The sequence below is a fragment of the Lissotriton helveticus genome, chromosome 1_2 (assembly GCF_964261635.1).
Source record: "Lissotriton helveticus chromosome 1_2, aLisHel1.1, whole genome shotgun sequence".
Taxonomy (NCBI): Eukaryota; Metazoa; Chordata; class Amphibia; order Caudata; family Salamandridae; genus Lissotriton; species Lissotriton helveticus.
In genome coordinates, this window is record NC_136058.1 from 358,944,985 (window position 1) to 358,967,773 (window position 22,789).

At 45.6% G+C, this 22,789-nt stretch overlaps 1 protein-coding gene across 2 annotated transcripts in view; it reads right to left on the bottom strand.

Moving 5' to 3' along the window:
• The window catches only part of LOC144804996 (membrane-spanning 4-domains subfamily A member 4A-like), a 138,988-nt gene that overhangs the window by 34,928 nt on the left and 81,271 nt on the right, over positions 1-22,789 (bottom strand). For both annotated transcript variants that reach the window (XM_078671937.1, XM_078671936.1), the window contains exon 5: positions 18,046-18,192. In XM_078671937.1, coding sequence (XP_078528063.1) covers positions 18,046-18,192 — 147 coding nt within the window. The remainder of the gene's footprint in view (positions 1-18,045; positions 18,193-22,789) is intronic.

The window sequence follows — 22,789 nt, forward strand, 5'->3', positions numbered from 1 at the left end:
AGGGGAAGAGGTGGGTTTTCAGCTCCTTACGGAAGGTCATCTCTGACGTCTCAGTCCATAGCTCCCACGGGAGTTTGCTCCATTGTTGTGCTGCTACAAAACGAAAAGAGCGACCTCCCATCCTTGCTCTCCTGATGATAGGTACACTGACTCGCCCCTCCCTGCTAGATCTTAACTGACGGGTAGGAGCGTAAGGAGATAGAAGGTCGTGTAGATAGGTGGGCCTCTTCCTCTGTAGAATCTGATGGCTCACACAGAGCGCTTTGAACAGAATTCGTTCCTTAATTGGAAGCCAATGCAAGGTGACCAGAGCCCTCTTAGAAGGGGCTCTCTTGGGTAGCATCAGAACAAGGCGAGCTGTCGCATTCTGGATGCGTTGTAGCCTCTGAATGCATTTGCCATTGGCACCCAGGTAAAGGACATTCCCATAGTCCAGCCTCAATGTCACCAAGGCATGGACCATGGTTTTCCTGGATGTAGTTAGTTGCAGATCCATTATCTTCGTGAATCCCCGCAGGACTCAGAAGGAGGTGCCTGCCACCCGTCTTGTGTGATGTTCAATTGAGAGCTTGGTGTCGAGCCACATCCCTAAATTCCTAACCAGTTCGCTGGGCGTGGGTGTGGAGCGCAGTATCTGTGGCCACCATGCCGATGTCCACACCGATGGTGCTCTGCCTATGATCAACACCTCTGTTTTGTTTCGGTTCAATTTGAGGCAATTGCTAGTCATCCAGGATGCCAATTCCTGGAGACATAGTGTAAATTTACTGGCTGCCTCCTCATCTGGCCGTGTAAGCGACACAACCAGTTGCGTGTCGTCAGCATAGGACACGACCTTGACTCCAAATTTTTCCGTGATCTCAGCCACCGGTGTAACATATAGATTAAATAGGGTCGAACTAAGGGTGGACCCCTTTGGGACCCCCGTTCCAACTTAATGTCTTTTAACCAGTGAGGTCCCAGTGCTACCTGGAAACTACGATCTTGCAGAAAAGATTCCATCCCTTCCCAGGCTTTACCAACAACCCCTCCCTTTCTGAGACACTGTAGCAACGTGTGATGGGCCACAGTATCGAATGCGGCACTCAAATCTAAAAGAATCAAGGCCGCCGTCTGTCCCTCATCCACATATTGCCAAATAGTCTCAGCACACAGGAGAAGAGCTGATTCGGTCGAGTAAGATGCTCAAAAGCCTGATTGGGTCGGGTGGAGAAGACTGTGTTTACTAATATGCGCCGTCAATTGGATATTTACTACTTTCTCTGCAATTTTCCCAAAGTAGGGCAGTAGCGAGATAGGACGCAGATTATCCAATTGATCCATGCTGACATTGGGTTTCTTCTTCACAGGTATAACCACAGCCTCCTTCCATTTCTTTGGGGTGCTGCCTGAGCTAAAAGAGAGCTCTAAAAGATATCTAATGTAGTGCTCTAACGTCTCAATACTCCCTCTCAGCACCTTAGGCTATGCAGGGTCTTTGGGTGAGCCAGATTTCATGTTAGTAGCTATCTTATTTAGGGTGGCCTGAGATGGAACTGTAAAAATATGCAGGCATTCTGATCCCATAATGTTACTGGATACGTCCGCATCCGTGCTCCCTTCTCGAGCCGAAACCGGGAAGGTGGAGTAAATCTTCTCCACATTCTCTGTGAAGAAATCTGCCACTCGATTACAAGACTCCACTGAGCCCACCAAAGGTGCAGCGATATTAGACAAAGAGGATATCTCTTTAAAGACATTAAACAACTACTTGACCGAGTTCTCTGCTGTTTCTATCCTCCCCTTATAGTATAAAGCCCGCGTCTTTATAATTAGGGCATGATATCCCTTGAGACTGGCTTTATATTCATTCCTGCCAATAGTCAGAAAGTCTTTCATTCAGCGTCTTTCGAGACGCTTACAGGCTGCCTTCGCCATTCTCAAATCGACCCCAAACCAGGGGGCGGATTTAGTTTGTCTCCCTAACACCTTAGAGGACCAGGCTGCATTGCTATCAAGAGTCTCCGTGATGCGACTATCTAAGGCGTCACAGGCAGACTCAACATCCTGCCCGCCCGGAGGCCCACCCTGTGTAAAGGCCATGTTAAAATTCTCTGATGGGAAACCCGCCCACCTCCCACGTTTCTCTTTATTTTCTCCCTTTTTCTGTGCCTTCATTCTAATTTTAAAAGGAGTCACGAAATGGTCTTACCATACAACCAGGAGTGGAGTCTCTATTTCTAGTGCTCCCCAATTGGCAAAAATCGGGTCCAGTAAATGGCTCAACTGATGAGTGGGGAGCTCCGATTTTAGTATCATCTGTAGTGCTGCCAGTTCTTGGCAGATCTCTTGAGCCCCTATATTGGAAGCATCGTCAAAATGGAGATTCAAATCCCCCAGTAACAGCAGTTTCTCATACCTGAGTGCTGGTTGAATGAGACACTCAATCAAACTAGGGGCAAACCGAGTGGAGGATCCTGGGGGTCTATAAACCAAGAGCCCTTTTATAATGTCATTATTAGCTGCACAAATAGAAAAAAAACAGCTTCACTGTCCATGATATCCATCGACTCAAGGGTACATTGTATGGTGTGTTTATAAATTATTGCAATCCCCCCTCCCCTCCCAGTGGATTTATCCACCCTGGTGATACTGTACCCATTAGGGAGGGAATCGAGAATTTCCAGGGCTGAGTCCTCATTTAGCCACGTTTCTGTGAGGAATAGCACATTCACCTGACCAGTGGAGAATCTTGTTTAAATCCCTTTCCATATCCCGGCACCAGCCTGACAGCCAGCCGGAAGTGGGGGTGGAATTACTGGTTTTAGTATCCCCACAAACACAATATTATGGAGAACTGGATGAAGCTTGGTTGAAGAGATTAAGGAATGCTTTATTGATGTTTGATAAAATTGTGTTTAGATGTGTACGTAACATGTTTCAGTTACTTGAAAGATTTTTATTGATTAATCTGAAAATCGGGAAAATAATTATGAATATGTGTACCTATATTTTCCTTTCTGTATATACACGAGTATTGTTTTGAATAGTCTTTCTGCACAAGATTCAGGTATTTGGGCTTGCATCATGTAAAACCTTTGTTGCATTTGAAATGCATACTACAACCTTGATATTTGTATTACTTCCAGCCCTGAGGAAGTTGTTGTGTCATATCCAATAACGACACAACGAGCTGGCGTAAGGGAGTGGAAGGCCCTGTTACAATAAAGAAGAAACAAAAAGCCCAATCTACTGCTGCTTTATTTCTTTACAGTACTGTACTTACTGTATTATAAGATATGTGTGCTTCAATAATTGTAAACAGTTTCATCAATCTTAGATTCAGCTCTGGGGATTTAGGGTGTTTCTCCCCATGTTGAATGTACCGTAAGACACTGGGAATCAATTTGTTTACTTTATAATAGTGTGAATACTATATGAGCGCCCGATTACCCTTCACACCCAACTTAGTTAATGTCATACATTGAATGTAATTGGTGAGATACTTCAGGTCGATGACAAGTCGAAAATCCCATGAGGATTTTGGGAAAGGAAACGCTATTGATTTGAACCCATGTTCTTTCTCCTTTTTGGGCACTGGAGCAATGGCCCTTTTTCCTTAAGAGACAAGACCTTTTCCCACAAGGCGTTCTCCTTGACTGGATCTCGAGGCAGAGGAGTATGTATGGTCCCCGTAGGAAGGGGATCTGGCACCCAACGATCCATTATCAGCTCCCACTGTAAAAAGAGCTGCTGATTGTAACCTCCAACCTTCAATGAAACGCAGAGAGTCCCGGCATAGTCAGGAATGCTGACCCTTGACGACACCTGTACCCCGCTTATGCTTCCTGTAGGACTCAATAGGAAACGATCTACCATGGGATCTCCTGGAAGAGTCCTGAGCCTGCTAACGTCTTCATGGTTGACGAAAGGATTTCACTCTCAAAGAACCAGATGACTTTGAGAAATGGCGCTGAAAGGAAGCTGGATGCTTTCTCTCCTTAAATGTGCAGTGGAGCGTATCTTATAATTCAACACCAAACAACCTGGTTCCCTCGACTGGCATCTTCAGAGCAGCTGCCCTTTGAGCAGCATCAGATTTCCAGCCTCATATATTCAAGTTTCTACGGGCAGCAATAAAGGCTCCTCCTGTAAGGGCAGCTGATCTCACCACATCGAAAAAAATGCCCGACACTTCATCTCCTCTAATTATGGTAGAGAATCCAATTCAGATTGAATGGCCGAGAACAGACTCTTGAAGCCTAAAATTAGGGATTGAGCTGTAAAGGCTCCATAAAGGCCAGTCCAGGTTTGAAGCACAATCCTTCTGCCAGGGGCGGTACTTTTATTCGAGCATTGGGGGGTCACCCCCCTGTTATATGGAGCACCAAGAAACCTCAAGTAAAAGAGAGCAGGGAGGAAGTAGCTCAGATGCAGCCCATAGTGGATCAGGATCCCCCGAAACCCCAGTCGCAGGCGGTAAACCCTCTCAATCAAGTGACTTCAAGAGTACATACTGGAGCTGACATTCTTCTCACCGATTCAAACTGCCTTGGTCAGAGGCTGTTATGGATCCTGTAATTTTAGTCAAGGGGTCTGCAAGACATCCTAAATCATTCAACCATCTTAAAATTGATCAAAGCGGTGCCGGGAATGGACTATGTCCAGTCCGATGACATTTCTTCAATTAATTTCCTGCCAGCAAGAGGGCGACAACCCATGGATCCTACCCTGGTCACCTTCCTATCACCGAGGACCTCGGCCCGGATCCCAGAAAAGAAAAAGCACCTAAAAGACTGGGGCATTGAAGTAAGCACATATCATGGGGATATATATCTGCACATACTCCTAGCAGGACCAACAGCAGATAAGCAAAAGGCTTCCAACCAGTCTGTATTGAGAGGTGCTAGTGTAGGTCCCCCCTTGTGGCCCATCATAAAGCAGATTTAGTCCCCACTAAAATGACAATTAAAGTAACTACTGAATTAGACCCCGGCCAACAGCGAAGACTGATCACAACTAATGAGCATCAAGTCATCTTGGGCTGGTTACCACAAGCCCTGTCTCGAACCAGGAGAAATCAAGCTTGAATTGTGGGGAGTGTCCCAGAAAAGGCTACGGGTGACCTGTCAGCATGCTCTTGGAACATCAGTGGCCTACAGGCAAGATGTACGGGTACAGATTTCAATGGATTCCAGAGACCCTTTGAAATCCTAATGTTCCAGGAAACCTGGGTGCAGACCAGTATCACTCTCTTTGGTTATGAAGAATACACAAAATCAGCAGTAAGAAAGAGTGCTTAAGGAAGGGCAAAAAGGGGCCTGGCAATTTATATAACACCAATCTAGTGAGTGAAACAGCGGAAGTGTATGTGGATGACCCAAACATGCTGGTAGTGAAATTGGAAGGTTGGGCTAATAACTCTAATTCAATTATCCTTATACATCTATATATCAACCTAAAGCAAAAAGTGGCATCATCTAGAAGAATGGTAGCCCATTTATCACAGCTCAAAGATATTCATACCAATTCACACTGGCTAGTTGTTTGGAGACTTCCATCTGAACCTCTTCCACTGTCCCTGGGAAGAACACATTGACATAGTTGGCCCCCTCTCAGAACAAGCAATGCCATCGAAAATTCAGAGAGACAAAATGGGAGAAGAACTTGTAAAGGCCTGCGAACTGTTGGGTTTGTAGGTACTAAATGGTCAAAAACCATCTGACATTCCACCTACCTGGTCAAGGGTTTGGGGCAATGCGGTTTTAATCATAGATTTCACACTCATCTCAATGCCCCTTAACAACCAGGTTCGCGCCTATAGTATACACCATTGTGTGGAGAGTGATCTCAATCCTCAGGACATCACCGTGAATGCATCCCTGTGCAAACTTGAGGTTATTCACACGTTGGCACGGGAAATATGTTCAGAAAATCTGTAACGCCTCAAGTGGTCTACCAGTACCATTAACTCTATAGCAGAGGATGCAGTTCCTAGTTTACTGAACCTCTAAAACACATGATCTGAAAAGATTTTGGCAGATCATCAACAAGAACAAAAAAGGCATATTAGCTGCAAATAAGGCTAACATCAGTGAGATGGAATGGGTTAATTATTTAAAGTCACACTTTAAGGGCGGTTCGACATCCGCAACCAGCCCCCACCGTTCTAACAAAGCCTCTGTGGTACAGCGAATAATCACAGCAATCAAGGTAGACAAGGTTATCAAAAAGTATCTGGCAGACTGTGCCCCTCGTCCAAAATGGGCTCCCTCAAGCATTGTTTAAACACCATGCCCCACAATGGACTGGACTCCTAGCGTCCATGTTTAATTTCATCTTAGAAAACAATGTTATCCCTGACAGTTGGAGGGGCTCAATACTCCACCCCATGTTTAAAAAAAGGCACGACATGTTCACCCATTAATTATAGGCTAATAGCATTGATGGACGTTGAGTTAAAATACTTCTCCATGTTGTTATCGTATGATCTGAAATCCTGGTCGCTCGACAATTGAAGACTCCCCTTAAATCAAACTGGCTTTGTAAGGGGCCAAGGCATTTAACAAATCTCATGACATGGGTACTCTGACGAGGACAGAACAGCATACACAACTGCCCGCAGGAATTACAAGAACTCCATCCTATCTGCTAAGGCAGCCTTCTTTTCCGAAAAAAGTTCGAATGCCCAAAATAAATCAAGAGAAATCTTCAGGGTTGTGAATGACCTATGTAACGATGTCAGAACTTCCCCCTCTCAAACCCCCACCCAAAAGCGGTGCAATCAGCTCAATAATTTCTTTAAGGACAAGATCACCATTATAAAAGAAAGTATCCCGGTCAGTTCCACCATGGCGGATAGTAAGGTCATCTGCAGAAACTCGTCCGAATTCGAGGTTTTTCCTCTGATTGACCAATCAAGGTTAACAGAACTGATGAATCGTGTGAAGTCCGGTTCTCCCAACGACCCCTGCCCTCCGCATGTACTGAAGGAAGTTTATTCAGTACTTCCGCTAGGCATACTCCCTCTCCTGAACGAGTCCCTAGCGCAGGGAATAGTTCCCAACTCGCTTAAAAATGCAACGTTGGTCCCATTAATAAAAAAAAACGGGCGCCGACTCATCCAATCTGTCGAACTACCGGCCCATATCCATCCTCCCTTTTGGTGCAAAGATTCTGGAAGCCCATGTGGCCAGTTGCATCTCTAACTTCATCGAAACATCTGATTACCTGGAGCCCAACCAAGCCGGCTTCCGCCAGGCGCACTCAACCGAGGCAGTGATCCTCGCTGTCCTGGACACCATGAGGTCTAATGCCGATAGGGGCATACATCAGGCCCTGGTGCTCCTGGACCTGTCGGCAGAGTTCGACACGGTGGACCATTCCATCTTATTACACCGTGTCGAACAGGCCGGAATGCGAGGCCCGGCCCTCGGCTGGGTGAAGTCCTTCCTGAGCGACCGATTCCAAGCAGTTAAGCTCGAGAACTTCACAGCGCCCAAATTGTCTACCACCTGCGGCGTCCCGCCAGGTTCATCCTTGTCCCCCCTCCTGTTCAATCTGTATCTCAAACCTCTATTACACTCTTTAAAAAACAGGAGGGTTACGATCTATAACTATGCGGACGACCTACAGCTCCTTTTCCCACTAGGCTTAACAGACTCCGCTGAGGAATTTCAGGCTACCATGCTGCACATTCAAGGGTGGATGGAGCTGAACCATTTAAAACTCACCCCGGGAAGACCGAGCTGGTACTCCCGGGTAAAAGCTCAATCAGCTGGGGCCCTCACTTCTGGCCGTCATCAATGGGATCCCCTCCGTCTCCATCTCTCTCGGTGAAAAGCCTCGGGATCACCATCAACTCCGATCTCTCTTTGAAAAGCCAGGTGGGAGCGGTGATCTCGTCTAGCTTTCTTCAGCTACGTAAGATCAAGAAGATTGCCCATTTACTCACGCACCCTGCCCTCATTCAGGTGGTTATCGCCTTGGTCCTCTCTTGATTAGATTTTTCTAACTCTATCTATTTAGGCCTCCCCCTGTTTCTGTCCAATCGCTTGCAAATCGTGCAAAATCAGGCGGCTAGACTAATCTTCAAAAGCAACGGAAGGAGCTCGGCGAAACCACTGCTGGCCACTCTTCACTGGCTACCCATAGCACAAAGCGTAACATTCAAGGTAGGCTGCTTGGCCTTTAAGGCTCTCCACGGGAAAAGCCCTAAGTTCATTAATAACCTTATAACTAAATATGAGCAGACCCGCAATCTCTGCTCTGCCCATCTGTCCCTCCTCTCCCTGCCCTCCTTTAAAAGGAAACGTCTTGGTGGGTGTCGATTCGCTCATTTGGCTCCAAAGGTCTGGAACTCTTTCCCTGTGTCACTTAGGAGATGCACTAATCTCATGGAATTCAGGGGCGCATTGAAGACCTGGTTATTCAAGCAAGCGTCCGGTTAGGTAACTGTTTTGTCATCCCTCCTCACCATTAGCGCCATGAAACCTCTGGGTGCCCGCTAACGTTTAACAAATTCAGAATAACATAACATAACATAACATGACCCATGACCCAGAACCTGAGCCTAATTAAAAGCACTGGGACACCTCTTTACATGTGATCTGTTGACTTTAAGGTGGCTTTTGACTGTGTCCTTTGAAACAAACTATGGATCAAACTTTAGCAATGGGGTATTCCACCTAATATTTTATGAGCAATTAGACTGGTATATTTGGACACATAGGTCAAGATTAAAATTGGAGACGGTTTGTGCATATCAAAGAAGGTGCAAACAACAATTGTTGTAAAACAGGGCTGTGTCCTAGACCCCCAACTTTTTAGTTTATTCTTGGCAGACCTCTTGACATATCTTGATGAACAGAAGGCCCATGCACCGAGCATAGGAGGACAACAAATGTCGCACATCCTCCATGCTGACGATCTGGTATTGTTTAGCATCACTTGAATAGGCCTTCAAAGGCTGCTTAATTCCCTTGGAACTTATATTGAAAATAACGAACTGGAAATAAACATTCCAAAAACAACTGTGATTGTACGTAATCGTGCTTTCAAGCAAAATCAGGATTTGCTAATCAAGGGTCATAGAATTGAGGAGGCCAAACTATATATATACTTAGGGGTGAAAATAGATGCAAATGGCTCCTTTGTTTCTCAAAAGAAGGCGATAAGGGCAGAAGTCCCATAATTATGGCTTCGTGTCACTCGCCGATCCATTCGAGGCAACAATCTTAAACCCATGGGAACAGTCAAGAAAGCTAAACTGTTGCTAACCCTCACATATAGATTGGATATAATGCTAGGTGATGAGGCGCCTTTGCTAGACAAACTATTGATAAGAGTTTATTAACAAACTTTTAGGCTCTCTAGGTCAGCCTCGTCTGCACAACTCCAGCTAGAATTTTTACTTAGAAAACAGACTCTTGCTAGGCCAGCGGTATTCGTAAAGCTTTGTTATAATCTCCGAGAAGCAGCCGAAAGCACCATGGCCAATTTAGTCTGGACTGAAATTAACTTAGAATGGCCTTTACAAGAAACATCTGGAAAATGGCATTAGGATGTTTGAATTGAGAGATAGGTGTATTTCTAATATCTCTGGGCAAACCTTCAAGAAACTGGTAAATAAATAATCCAGACTGCAAAGCTGGACTGCTGATAAGGAAAGCCTGTATAGGCGTTGTTGTTATGTTTCATATAGGTACCCTAATATAGGCCCAGGTAACATCATACCCTTTCACCTACATCACCTCCACCAAATTAAACAGTAACAAGCCTTTTAAGGATTGAACGCCTTTTATGGGCTGAACCTTTTACCTAGTTCTAAGCCTAGGTGCATAAGCAGGGTTTCCCTGAACAATAGGGTTCCATGACTTCATCTTTAGATTGACACAGCATGAATGAATATTCATATGGCTACTTGGAAACCAGGCAGGGGCTATACACCATCTTCCTAATATCTACGCACAAGGTTCATCACATACGTCATCCTCATACCCCACAAGAACAAGGGACAAAGGGACTCTATATACTTTTCTGTATAAACACAGCACCTCTTGCTAGCAGTAGTTAGAGGGAACCGAGACTTCTAGGCCAACACACTGACCCGAGATGCTGAGGCTCCAGCTGACAGTGGTCTGAACATCCCTTGCGTGGTGTTCAACTCGAGACCAAGAAGGGCTCTGACATTTTCACACTTGAGGTAATGGGATTCGACTAAATCCTAGAGGGATTCTTGGCTTTACACCTACTCACGTGCTAGGGGCACACAGGTACATCTAGATAGGCATCGTAGGAGTATGCGCACTTTTATCATGCATTTTATATTCATGCATTTATTCATGCTTATTGCACAATGATAGAACTGTACTATCCTTTTATATTCACGGTACTGCTAATCATATATCTCTGCTACTATCTAAGGTTTTTGCAGCTCATATATTTTACACGAGAATAACAACTGTTCAATAAACTCTTATTGAAATGCCCAGAATGTTTATTTTGTGTATCTCTGAGATAAACTAAAGGAGCACGAGTGACTGAGCGAAAAGTAGTACATTGTTTCCACAGTCTTGAGGGATCAGGGTTGTCATGTTCTAAGGTTGCCAGAAACTAAGGAGACACTAGTGGCACTGTGAGCTAGCTTAATTGGAAACAGGCGAACATTTCTTGGTGGGGGTGTACAGAACCAGTCTGCCACCAATCCCACAGTTTATGTTATCCAAATGCGCGGGTCCTGCATGGGTACTTTAGGAACTACACGACATCGTCATGGGTGGATGGTGCTGAAATCATATGCCATTTTAACAGAATCACCCCTGCTGGCTGCTCCCTTTCTCCGAAAGACCAAACAGTTGTTTCTTGCCTTAAGATTTAGGGCCAGATGTAGGTGGCCATTTACCGGCCGGTAACAGCCGATTTTGGCCGTTACCGACCGGTAAATGGGTATTTGAGATGTAGGGGGCCAATTTTACCGGTAAATTTACCGAATCGGTAAAATACAGAATCGGTATTTTTACCGATTCGGTAACTGCTAGATGTAGGTGGGACTCTTCTGAGTCCCAAAGGCCTTACAGATTCGGTATTTTACCACCCAATCCAGTAAAATACCGAATCCAGGTGTGCATGCACATGTGTGCATGCACACCTATGCCATGTGACAGACAGACATGCCCTTAGGGCATGTCTGTGTGCCACATGGCACACATGCCTGCATTTGGGGTGCTAGAGGGTGTCAAAGTGACACCCCCTGCACCCTTGCAGGATTCTGTATTTACCGAATCGGTAAATACCTATTCGGTATTGCCCATTGATTCCTATGGGCTTCAAGGCCCATAGGAATCAATGGGCATTACCGATTCGGTAAATACCGATTTTTACAGATTCGGTAATTCAATTACCGAATTTACCTAAATCTCCCTCCTTCTATTTTACCGACTCATAAATACCGAATCGGTAACATTCGGTATTTATGAGTCGGTAAAATAGAATTACCTACATCTGGCCCTTAGAGAGATACCCACCCTGGACCTGCCAAAATGGAGGATGGTTGGATTTGGAGAAGATCGGTCCTGCCGTTTATGCCACCAGGGGACCGAGACTTTGCTCCACATTGAATGCATTTCTCCTATGCAAATGGCCCAACGAAGATCTCTATCAAGACGGGAGTTCCTCGACCGGGGAATTAGGTCCTGTCGGCCTGCTCTGGTGGAGTCCATGGACCTGGGCAACACAATACTGAACACTAGACTAACCCAGTTGTTGAATATGTTTATTTAAATGATCAGCATATAGGGTGGACCACGGGTAATCTGATGGGGGTTCCCAATCCTAACTTTAGGACATGATAAATTCATAGCTTTTAAGGTCAATGTCGCTTGAATAGATAATTCTTAACGAACGGGCGGGCTGCTAGGGACCGTTGTACTAGCTGGTTCCCTATCCCGCGTGGCTCAAGTAATCAATTTATTTAAACCTGGCATTTTTATGATGAATAGTTCTGTATACCTGCACTTTTATAGGAGGAAAACCATGGTCCATCTAGTACCGCATAAATACCTGCCCCAGCCCTGAACAATGGACTTAATCATCTATACTGACCTATGTATGTGAATCCAAGTTACTTGTACGGCCATTTTGCACTTTTCACATTAGGGAAATGACCCGTCCCCGATTAGCCATTTCTGTCCATTTATTATTTTAATCTGGCACCCCTACTAACATACTTAGGAAGGAAAGCTAAGGAAACCGAAGGACTAATGACAAGATGTTCCGCGGTCGAATTAGATGTATGACATCTTTTTACATTTCTCTTCTATGCTTTTTTAAACTTTATGAATTGTATGATCTTGTTTATGGTTTTAATTGACTAATAAACTATGTTACATTCATCCCTGGTATTTTTTGGCCCCTGGTCCTAATTAAATCATTGTGAATACAAGTGTGTGCCTCGTTCATATATTCTTCTGCCCACACCTGAATCTGTCAGCTGCTTTTAAACAGAGCATCAGTGCATGCGACCGACGGGGGCGGGGGGCATTATTACTGACTAACAGCAGAGCAGCAGACAGGCCGCTGCTCAGCGTCAATCAAATGCACATGCTGGGTTGGGCAGGTGCCTTTGCCTGGCCAGCCCGACAATGTACACTTGCGCCGAGTCTAACCTGCACAGTTTAGTGAGCCAGAGGGATTAAAGCCGCAGTCCCCTGGTCCTCCTAAGGAGCGTTGAGCAGGCCTGCCCGGGCCAATCTTTGCGCTGCGCTCACGATGTGTTGACAGCAAGGGAACAGCTTCTGGATTGGCTCCAAGATGCGTTACTTGGGCCTCTTGTGCAGACTGCAGAGGCAGGCAGAGTGGGTGTGAACTGTGGGAGGCTCAGTCATGTGGGAGTAGAATGGCCAATCACTGTATGGCTGTATTGTGAAGCCGTGCAGTGATTGGCTATTGTTCCCTTGCTGCTCAGTCTTTCTCTCCCTCCCCTGTTCATGTGTGTTGCCAGTAATGGCACTGAACGGAAGGGAGCGTGGAGAGACGAGACGGCCACACGTGACTGACTGCTCTCGTGGTCTGAGTCTCCAAGCCTGATGCCAGGCTATCAGCCACGGCCCGTGGAGGGAGTTGCAGTGGGGCAGAAAGGCGGGAAGGGGGAGGGGCAGGGTGGGGGGTGCTAAAAACCGGAATATGGATAATTGGATAAAACAAATTTAGTAGCGCTACGAAATTCGTTTTATTAATTAAATAGTTTACTTACCTCCAATTATCCATATTCCGGTTTTTAGCACCCCGCAACCGGTCCCTCCCCCGTCCCGCCTTTCTGCCCCACCGCAACTTCCTCCACGGGCCGCGGCTGGAGGCTACGCACAGTCGCAAGCCCTGGTGGAATTAAACATTGCTCTCCATCTGACTCTGAGGAGCCTGCCTGAGTGACCACAGCACTGACTGCTCAGTACTACAAAAAGTCAAAATTAAATATACTGGTTACTGTTGTTTAGCTGTGTACTGTTTGGTAGGGCCCGGCAGCCCGGCCCCAGCAGAGGGCTGGTAGTGTATTGGCACGTGACTGTATTTTGAAATACTGTCTTTTGATAATTCTAATTCTTCTGATTCTATGGTGCGCTCACATTGCCCAAGTTTCAAAAGTTATCGACCGTACCAATGCCAGCGCAACAGTAACTCAGGCCCCGCCTCAGGCTGCTACCACTTGCCATCAGGATGCATTTATTGATAACAGTAATCAGATCACACATTTTCACCACTTCTGTCAAATAGCAGAGCATTGTATTCTTATTAAACATTGATTTTCACCTTCTCAGGTCCATCCCATCTTGACTGCGTGCTGTAAGGTGTTTGGAATCTCTACCTTTCTATTATCTCTTTTTTCTCCCACCCTTCTCGCTCTCTTTTTCGCTACGTATTTATTTTTATTCTTCTTTTATTTTATTTTTTATTTTTTTTTAATTTATTATTTTGTAATTTTTTTTATTATTGTGTATTTTTTTTTAAATTCTTTTTTCTTCTTTTCCTCTCTTTTTTGCTGGTCTGTCTTCTCTCCCTCTAACACCCTCCAAGCTCTCCACACTTTCTGCCTCTCTTTGCTCTTGTGTTTGTCAAGTGATCACATCTTGCTATTCACCTGTTGATCTCGTACAAAGGCGCCATCCATCACAGAACTCATTTCGGATTTCAAACCGTTACAAATATTACCTTTGTGTGGTTGTTCTAGAATGGGATGTTCCCTAACATCTGACGTTTATTGCAAAGGGACATTAGTAAAGGTTTGAGTTCGGTGGTCACATACACGGGCTTTGCAGACATAATGTGACGTATCGAAGAAATACAGTTTGCATTCGAATGGCCATTTATCTCTCAGAGATGGGGTGGATAGCACGCGGCATTACAAATGTTCATTGTTGCTGGCTTTCTGTGCACTGACTTTGGTAGATTTGTTCCTCATTAAGGTTAGTGTTGGCCCTCCCATCCCTGGTTCGGTCTCTGTTAATGTAGAATTATCCAGGGCGTGTCTTGCAAAGCAAAAGTGAAATCCTGCTCCATCATGAAAGGACTCAGCACAGATGGGGTGATGGAGCACGGGAGAGGGTGGAAGGGGTGTGTTCACTAAGGGGGAATACAACCCATGCACATTGTATTAGACTGCAGCATTTGTATAGCGTGTATCATGCATGTGTGAGGTGCTGACATGCTTTTGTATAGCGCTTACTACGCATGTGTGAGGTGCTGACATGCTTTTGTATAGCGTTTACTATGCATTTGTGAGGTGCTGACATGCTTTTGTATAGCGCTTACTATGCATGTGTGAGGTGCTGACATGCTTTCGTATAGCACTTATGCATGTGCGAGGAGCTGACATGCTTTCGTATAGCGATTATTATGCATGCGCGAGGTGCTGACCTGCTTTCGTATAACGCTTACTATGCATGCGCGAGGTGCTGACATGCTTTTGTATAGCGCTTACTATGCATGTGTGAGGTGCTGGCATGCGTTCGTATAGCACTTATGCATGCGCGAGGTGCAGACATGCTTTCGTATAGCGATTATTATGCATGCGCGTGGTGCTGACATGCTTTCGTATAGCGCTTACTATGCATGCGCGAGGTGCTGACATGCTCTTGTATAGCGCTTACTATGCATGCGCGAGGTGCTGACATGCTTTCGTATAGCGCTTACTATGCATGCGCGAGGTGCTGACATGCTTTCGTATAGCGCTTACTATGCATGCGCGAGGTGCTGACTTGCTTTCGTATAGCGATTACTATGCATGCGCGAGGTGCTGACATGCTTTCGTATAGCGATTACTATGCATGCACGAGGTGCTGACATGCTTTCGTATAGCGATTACTATGCATGCGTGAGGTGCTGACATGCTTTCGTATAGCGCTTATTATGCATACGTGAGGTGTTGACATGCTTTCGTATAGCGATTACTATGCATGTGCGAGGTGCTGATATGCTCTTGTATAGCGCTTACTATGCATGCGTGAGGTGCTGACATGCTTTCGTATAGCGCTTACTATGCATGCGCGAGGTGCTGACATGCTTTCGTATAGCGCTTACTATGCATGCACGAGGTGCTGACTTGCTTTCGTATAGCGATTACTATGCATGCGCGAGGTGCTGACATGCTTTCGTATAGCGATTACTATGCATGTGGGAGGTGCTGACCTGCTTTCGTATAGCGCTTATTATGCATACGTGAGGTGCTGACATGCATTCGTATAGCGATTACTATGCATGTGCGAGGTGCTGACATGCTTTCGTATAGCGCTTACTATGCATGCGTGAGGTGCTGACATGCTTTCGTATAGCGCTTACTATGCATGCGTGAGGTGCTGATGTGCTTTCGTATAGCGCTTATTATGCATACGTGAGGTGCTGACATGCATTCGTATAGCGATTACTATGCATGTGCGAGGTGCTGACATGCTTTCGTATAGCGCTTACTATGCATGCGTGAGGTGCTGACATGCTTTCGTATAGCGCTTACTATGCATGCGTGAGGTGCTGACATGCTTTTGTATAGCGATTATTATGCATGCTCGAGGTGCTGACATGCTTTCGTATAGCGATTACTATGCATGCGCGAGGTGCTGACATGCTTTCGTTTTTCAATTGTGCACTCTCTGAGTCCAATGGGCCCCCACTTTTTGATTTTCGTATAACTGCACTGTGATTTCTTTGTTGGTGGTAGTGCTCTGAACCTCTGCTGCTCTCACATGTATTAAAGCTGCAAATGCAAATTTACCAATGAACTTGGGCTGTTACTGACTATCATGCCTGCGCATAAACTGCTTTGATGAAAGCAAGGGCTTCCAAATGCAAACAATAAAATTCAAGAAATTGGTCGATGGGATGACACCATTGCCTCGAGCTGTGCTCTCCTCTAGCGTAAACTTTGAGAAAGGAGATCGCAGGAGGCCCCGCTGCACTGTGCTCTTCTGAACAGCTAGTGAGTTAGCACAGCAGTTCTCTGGTTATACTGAATAAGCAGCGTTCACAGACATTAGCATATGAAGTAATTTTATTGGTGTCATAACTACAGTATCACATTTGTTTTATTAGCCTGTTGCACTCTCAAATTCGCTTGAATTAGCACCATCTGCCCATTCGTTTTTTCCAAATTTTCCTTTGGGGGGATGGGGTAATGCTTCAACATAACCTGAGCACATGTGGTTGTACCTAATCACTCAGGCATATAAATGTAGTGCTTTTGAACCCTCACTTAGACCACCATGTACGCCGATCTGGACGGTCATATAGTTGCACTTCCCCAGATTCAATGAGGATCCATAATCACATGCTCAGCGGGGAGGGTGGGGGATGGGCAGGTTACACAGCACCCCGGCAGAGTGTAATGGTGTGACTTATAGACAAATCCAGTGGCAGCTGCTTCCAATATAAATTAGTGGGGCAGCGTGGGGGACTAAGAATACCTACTGCTGAAGCTGCCAGCCACCTTGTTGCTCCTCTGCTACACAACCCAATACAGACGCTGCTCTCATGCTATTATTAAGCATGAGAGAAGCGCCTAGATTGACCGGAGCGCTCTGGTGTGACACTTGCTGAGGCACAGGGAGCCTGTACCTCTTCTCCACCCGGCTGTGCAACAAAGCTGGGTTGGAAAAATAAAAGTGCACATGTCGGTACGGCCGCCCTAAGACTTCCGGCGAACAGACATGCGCACTTACAATGCCCACCACTCTTCCTCCTTGCTATGTCCCCGCCCTGACCTAGACTGGCATCGGCTCAGTGATTCAGTGATAAATAAAATTATAATAAAATTGCTTTATTATCATTTTATTTCTCATCTGCTGGCTCTGAGAGATGGGGTGAAGCTCCCACGCCATTACTGAGGAGCAGCCACTGGACATACCACTGTTGTTTGGACCCACTTGGGTTTTCTCACATGTGTCATCAGCGGTGTTACAGATAAACGCACTGTGCATGCACAAGGCAGTGTGCACCTCACCTGTTTAAGAGCATTGGCGTGCCTGTCATCTTGCGTCACCTGCTCCCACACATTGTACGGGCCAATACAACACCAGAGTATAAGAGGGCAGAACCAGTCCCTAGACATAGGAAAAGGCCCTGGACTCCTGAGAGCATGGTCAGAGTCAGAGTGTCGTAGTCTAACAACTCTCTTTTGACACAACATGGCCACCATACTCCAAATCCACTCTATCGTTAGAGAAGCCCCAGAACCAAACATTGGAATACAGACTGTCATACACCCTACAAATTACTTGCAGCGCTGCATTTATTTGTAAATGACTGTTGTCAGCATACATTATTCATGGTGGAGGGATTGGCATTTCACACTTTGAACCCTACAGATGTTTGTTTTTTTAATCGAAAATCAAATCTTTGCAGTTTCAGGTCCTGGGCTATGAAAATGAGTTCCAAGCAGGGTGGATTTTAATGAAGATTTTAAAGAGTGAATGTATTTATTTATTTATTAACAGTGTTTCTGACCCACATGCAAATCAAGGCTGCCTTTCTCACAAGAAAAGATCCATAAACAGTGAATAGGAACAAGAATGTGGTACTTACAATAAAAGCATCTTTGTACATCGTGCAGTAGAAGCCGGGAGTGATACAACCAACCTGTGCGGTGCTGAACACATCCAAAGTGAAAACAATGATCCCACCCGCAGCTACTAGGGTGGTGAAGACACTCATCACCAAACTGCTTACCACCTGCAGAAACAAAGAGATTCAGAATGAGAAGAGGTGCATTGCCTCAGTCATGGAGGTAGGTGTGGAAAACTAAAGCAATGCCTCATGCCTGAAAGTGGAGGTGCAAACTGAAGTGAAGACATGCCTCACTCCGGAAGTTGGAGGTGGAAACTGAAGTGAAGACATGCCTCACTCCTAAAGGCGGTGGTGGAAACTGCAGTGAAGACATGCCTCACTCCTGAAGGTGGAGGTGGAAACTGAAGTGAAGACATGCCTCACTCCTGAAGGTGGAGGTTGACACTACATGCCTCACTCCGGAAAGTGGAGGTGGAAACTGTAGTGAACACATGCCTCACTCCTGAAGGTGGAGGTTGAAACTGAAGTGTAGACATGCCTCACGCCTTAAGGTAGTGGTGGAAACTGAAGTGAAGACGTGCCTCATGCCTGAAGGAGGAGGTGTAAACTGAAGTGAAGAAATGCCTCATTCCGGAAGGAGGAGGTGGAAACTGAAGTGAAGACATGCCTCACTCCGGAAGGTGGATGTGGAAACTGAAGTGAAGACATGCCTCACTCCTGAAGGTGGAGGTGGAAACTACATGCCTCAATCCGGAAGTTGGAGGTGGAAACTGAAGTGAAGACATGCCTCACTCCTAAAGGCGGTGGTGGAAACTGAAGTGAAGACATGCCTCATGCCTGAAGGTGGAGGTGGAAACTGAAGTGAAGAAATGCCTCACTCCGGAAGATGGAGGTGGAAACTGAAGTGAAGACATGCCTCACGCCTGAAGGTGGAGCTGGAAACTGAAGTGAAGACATAACTTGCTGCTGACTGTAGTGAGTAGAATACTGAAGTAATGCACTGCTTCACTCCTGGAAGTAAATGTGCAGTCCTCATGCACTGCCTCATTACTGAAGTTAGAGGTGAAAGACTGAAGTGATGCATTACCTCACTCCTGCACTCCTTCACAGCGGCAACAGGAAGCAATGAGGTGCTTCCTAGGAGTAAAGGTAGAAAGTGAAAGATGTAGTCGGTATCTCAGACGATGAATGGGAAGTAGGGCTCTGTCCCTCTGGTCAAGCTCTGTTCTTCGTGTCAAGGTGGATTAAGGCTGGGAGGGGTGCAGTCAGTGTCTGTTTTTTAAGAGGAAAGGGTAATGCTGGGAGTAATAAGTGTAAGTGTCTCTAAATGGTATATAAGAGTAAGACTGGAATTGATTCAGTGCCCCTTAATAGGATTGTTAAGACTGGAATTGATTCAGTGCCCCTTAATAGGATTGTTAAGACTGGAATTGATTCAGTGCCCCTTAATGGATTGATAGGACTGGAAGTGATTCAGTGTCCCTCAACAGGCTTTAATAGGATTGAAAAGTAAGACTCAAAAGTGATGTAGTGTCTCTCAGCTGGAACTAAGAGTAAGACTGGGAAGTGATGTAGTGTCTCTCAGTTGGAAGTAATAGTGAGGCTCAGAATTGATTCAGTGTGTGAGCAAGCGCTGCATCCTTGGGAGATGGGGATTCATGTTTGAGTCTATGCGCCGGCTCAACATCCTGTGATTCTGGGCAAATCTCTTAATCTACCCATGCCTATGGACAGTGCCTAGAGGCCCTCATGGGTGATTAACCGTGCTGTACACATCCAAAAATTATCTCAGGGGATGTTAAGAGTAGGACCAGGAAGTTATGAAGCCTCTCTCAGGGGTAGGTAAGAGTTGATTGGTGATTAGTTTCCCAAAGACCTTTGCTGGGTGTGGTAGAAGGGAGATGGTTCTGTAGTTGGAAAATGTGGCTGGTTCCACGGATGGTTTCTTGAACAGGGGTTTGACTTTAGCATCTTTCCAGGTGTGTGGGATTTAGGCTGAGTTGAGTGAAGGCATTGAGGATGGATGCTAGTACTTGACTGATTATTCGGTGTCCTTTGGTGAAGGCGTGGTGTGGACAGTGGTCAGATGAAACCCCAAATGGATGATCTTCACGGGTGCTATGATTTCAACAGTAATGAGGACAGTCCACAAAGTCTGGGTTCGTTCATCGGCCATAATGGGAAGTTGAGTGTCAATGGTAACAGGGTCTGGTTGAGGGTCAAAGCTGCCATATATGGAGCTGATTTTGTCAGTGAAGAGGTCAGAGAGCTTATCACAAAGGTCTTGTGAAGGGATGATGTCGCTGGAGACAGCAGGAGGAGTGGTAAAATCTTTGATGATGGCACCTCACTTGAGGCCAAACATATGAGCGGTGGTAGGGAATCACTGCATTTATTTCCCATGTACGCCTCTCTTTTCTATTACGAGGTAGTAACCTGTTTTATTGCCTTCAACTTTTAAATGAAACTAGTTTTCACAAATGGCAGTCACCATGCTATTTTTCCCCTGACCAGCGTACCGGAGTGTTAATGTGAAAGGTGCATAGAATTGAACATCACAATAAAAAAATGGTGAAAAGGCACGATGACACCTCACATGCGCACCACCAATAGAGCTCACTGGTTGGTACTCACCAGCTATGCCCACTTTTTTCATCATTGGTAGTCATCTTGCCTTAAAAAATAATAAGTGTAGTGTCCAAAACAAAATGGTGCTGAGAAGAAAGTGAAGTAGATAAATCACATCTCACAAATGCGACCATGTGAAACTAAAATTGAAATAAGTTGCACTTTCCTCGATGCCAACTTTATTATTCACTGTGCTCTTATTCAAATTAAAATCGGTTTCCTATCATGCATACCGCTTCATACTAAGCCGACATGTTTCATTGTCATAACAATTTCAGGCATTTTTCTTGTACAGGGACATAAGTGAGCCACAGTTCTTCATACCAGCTCTCTTCTTTATGTCACGCATGAGACAAACTCCATCTGTCAGTCCTCTCCGTGGACTAGCACTCAACCGTAGAGCCAATCGCACAAGTCCTCACAGAGCGTCTTATCTCAACCGCTGTTGGCGTGTGACCTGTGTGTGTAGGAAGTGGGCGAGTACATGAGAACTTGCAGGAGGCACAAGTGAAGGCTTCTTCTATGTTATAGGGGGGCAGTATGGCAGCAGTTGGAGTTAAGAGCATGGAGGATCGCAGCAGGATATCAGTGGGTAGTGGGAGAACGAGAGTTTCTAGCACTGGGTGCTGTCCAGGCACAGACCAGTGCAGATGGGCTTGCCTTTGGCATACCAGCAGCACGATCCCAGTGCTTTCACACTGTAGCTGCCATTAAATAGGTCTTGGGAGGACAGCAGTGTGGTGGGTGGGACACAAGTGATGTCACTTCCTGTGCGGATGGATAATGGGAAATTAAGTCCCCTTGCTTGGCTTCTACATTTATAGAGAGCTTTTTTAGCGTGAAACCAGTGATGTTACTTCCTGTGCAGATGGATACTGGGAGATCCAGTGATGCCACTTCCTGTGTAGATGAATGATGGGAAATGAAGTCCTCTTGCTTGGCTTCTTTTTTTAAAGAGAGTTTTGGTAGAAAATCAATGATGTCACTTCCTGTGCAGATTGATGATGGGAGATGCAGTCATGCAGTGTCTCCCGTTTGGAAATTAGTGTACGGCTAGGAAGCGATGCAGCATCTCTTAAGGGTAGGTAAGAGTAAGAGTGGATAGTGATGCAGTGTCTCTTGGGTAGGTAAGCATAAGAATGGATAGTGGTGTGGTGTATCTGAAGGACAGGTAAGAGTAAGCCTAATAAGGGATGCAGTGTCTCTCAAGGATAAGTATGAGCAAAACGGGAACGAGTATTTGAAATTTAAGTCTTTCAGGGTTGCTCGGCCAGAGGCAGAAAACAATGTGGAAGTGATGCAGACTATCAGCTTGAGGTGATGGGATTGGGTTGTGTTGTTGGCCTTCAAAGCGGGGTGAGATTGACACTGGGAAGTGATAGAGTGCCTGTCAAGGTTAGGTAAGAGTAAGTCTGGGAAGTGATGCAGTGCCTGTAAAGGTTAGGTAAGATTAAGTCTGGGAAGTGATACAGTGCCTGTCAAGGTTAGGTAAGAGTAAGTCTGGGAAGTGATACAGTGCCTGTCAAGGTTAGGTAAGAGTAAGTCTGGGAAGTGATGCAGTGCCTGTAAAGGTTAGGTAAGAGTAAGTCTGGGAAGCGATACAGTGCCTGTCAAGGTTAGGTAAGAGTAAGTCTGGGAAGTGATACAGTGCCTGTCAAGGTTAGGTAAGAGTAAGTCTGGGAAGTGATACAGTGCCTGTCAAGGTTAGGTAAGAGTAAGTCTGGGAAGTGATGCAGTGCCTGTAAAGGTTAGGTAAGAGTAAGTCTGGGAAGTGATACAGTGCCTGTCAAGGTTAGGGAAGAGTAAGTCTGGGAAGTGATAGAGTGCCTGTCAAGGTTAAGTAAGAGTAAGTCTGGGAAGTGATACAGTGCCTGTCAAGGTTAAGTAAGAGTAAGTCTGGGAAGCGATACAGTGCCTGTCAAGGTTAGGTAAGAGTAAGTCTGGGAAGTGATACAGTGCCTGTCAAGGTTAGGTAAGAGTAAGTCTGGGAAGTGATACAGTGCCTGTCAAGGTTAGGTAAGAGTAAGTCTGGGAAGTGATACAGTGCCTGTCAAGGTTAGGTAAAAGTAAGTCTGGGAAGTGATGCAGTGCCTGTAAAGGTTAGGTAAGAGTAAGTCTGGGAAGTGATACGGTG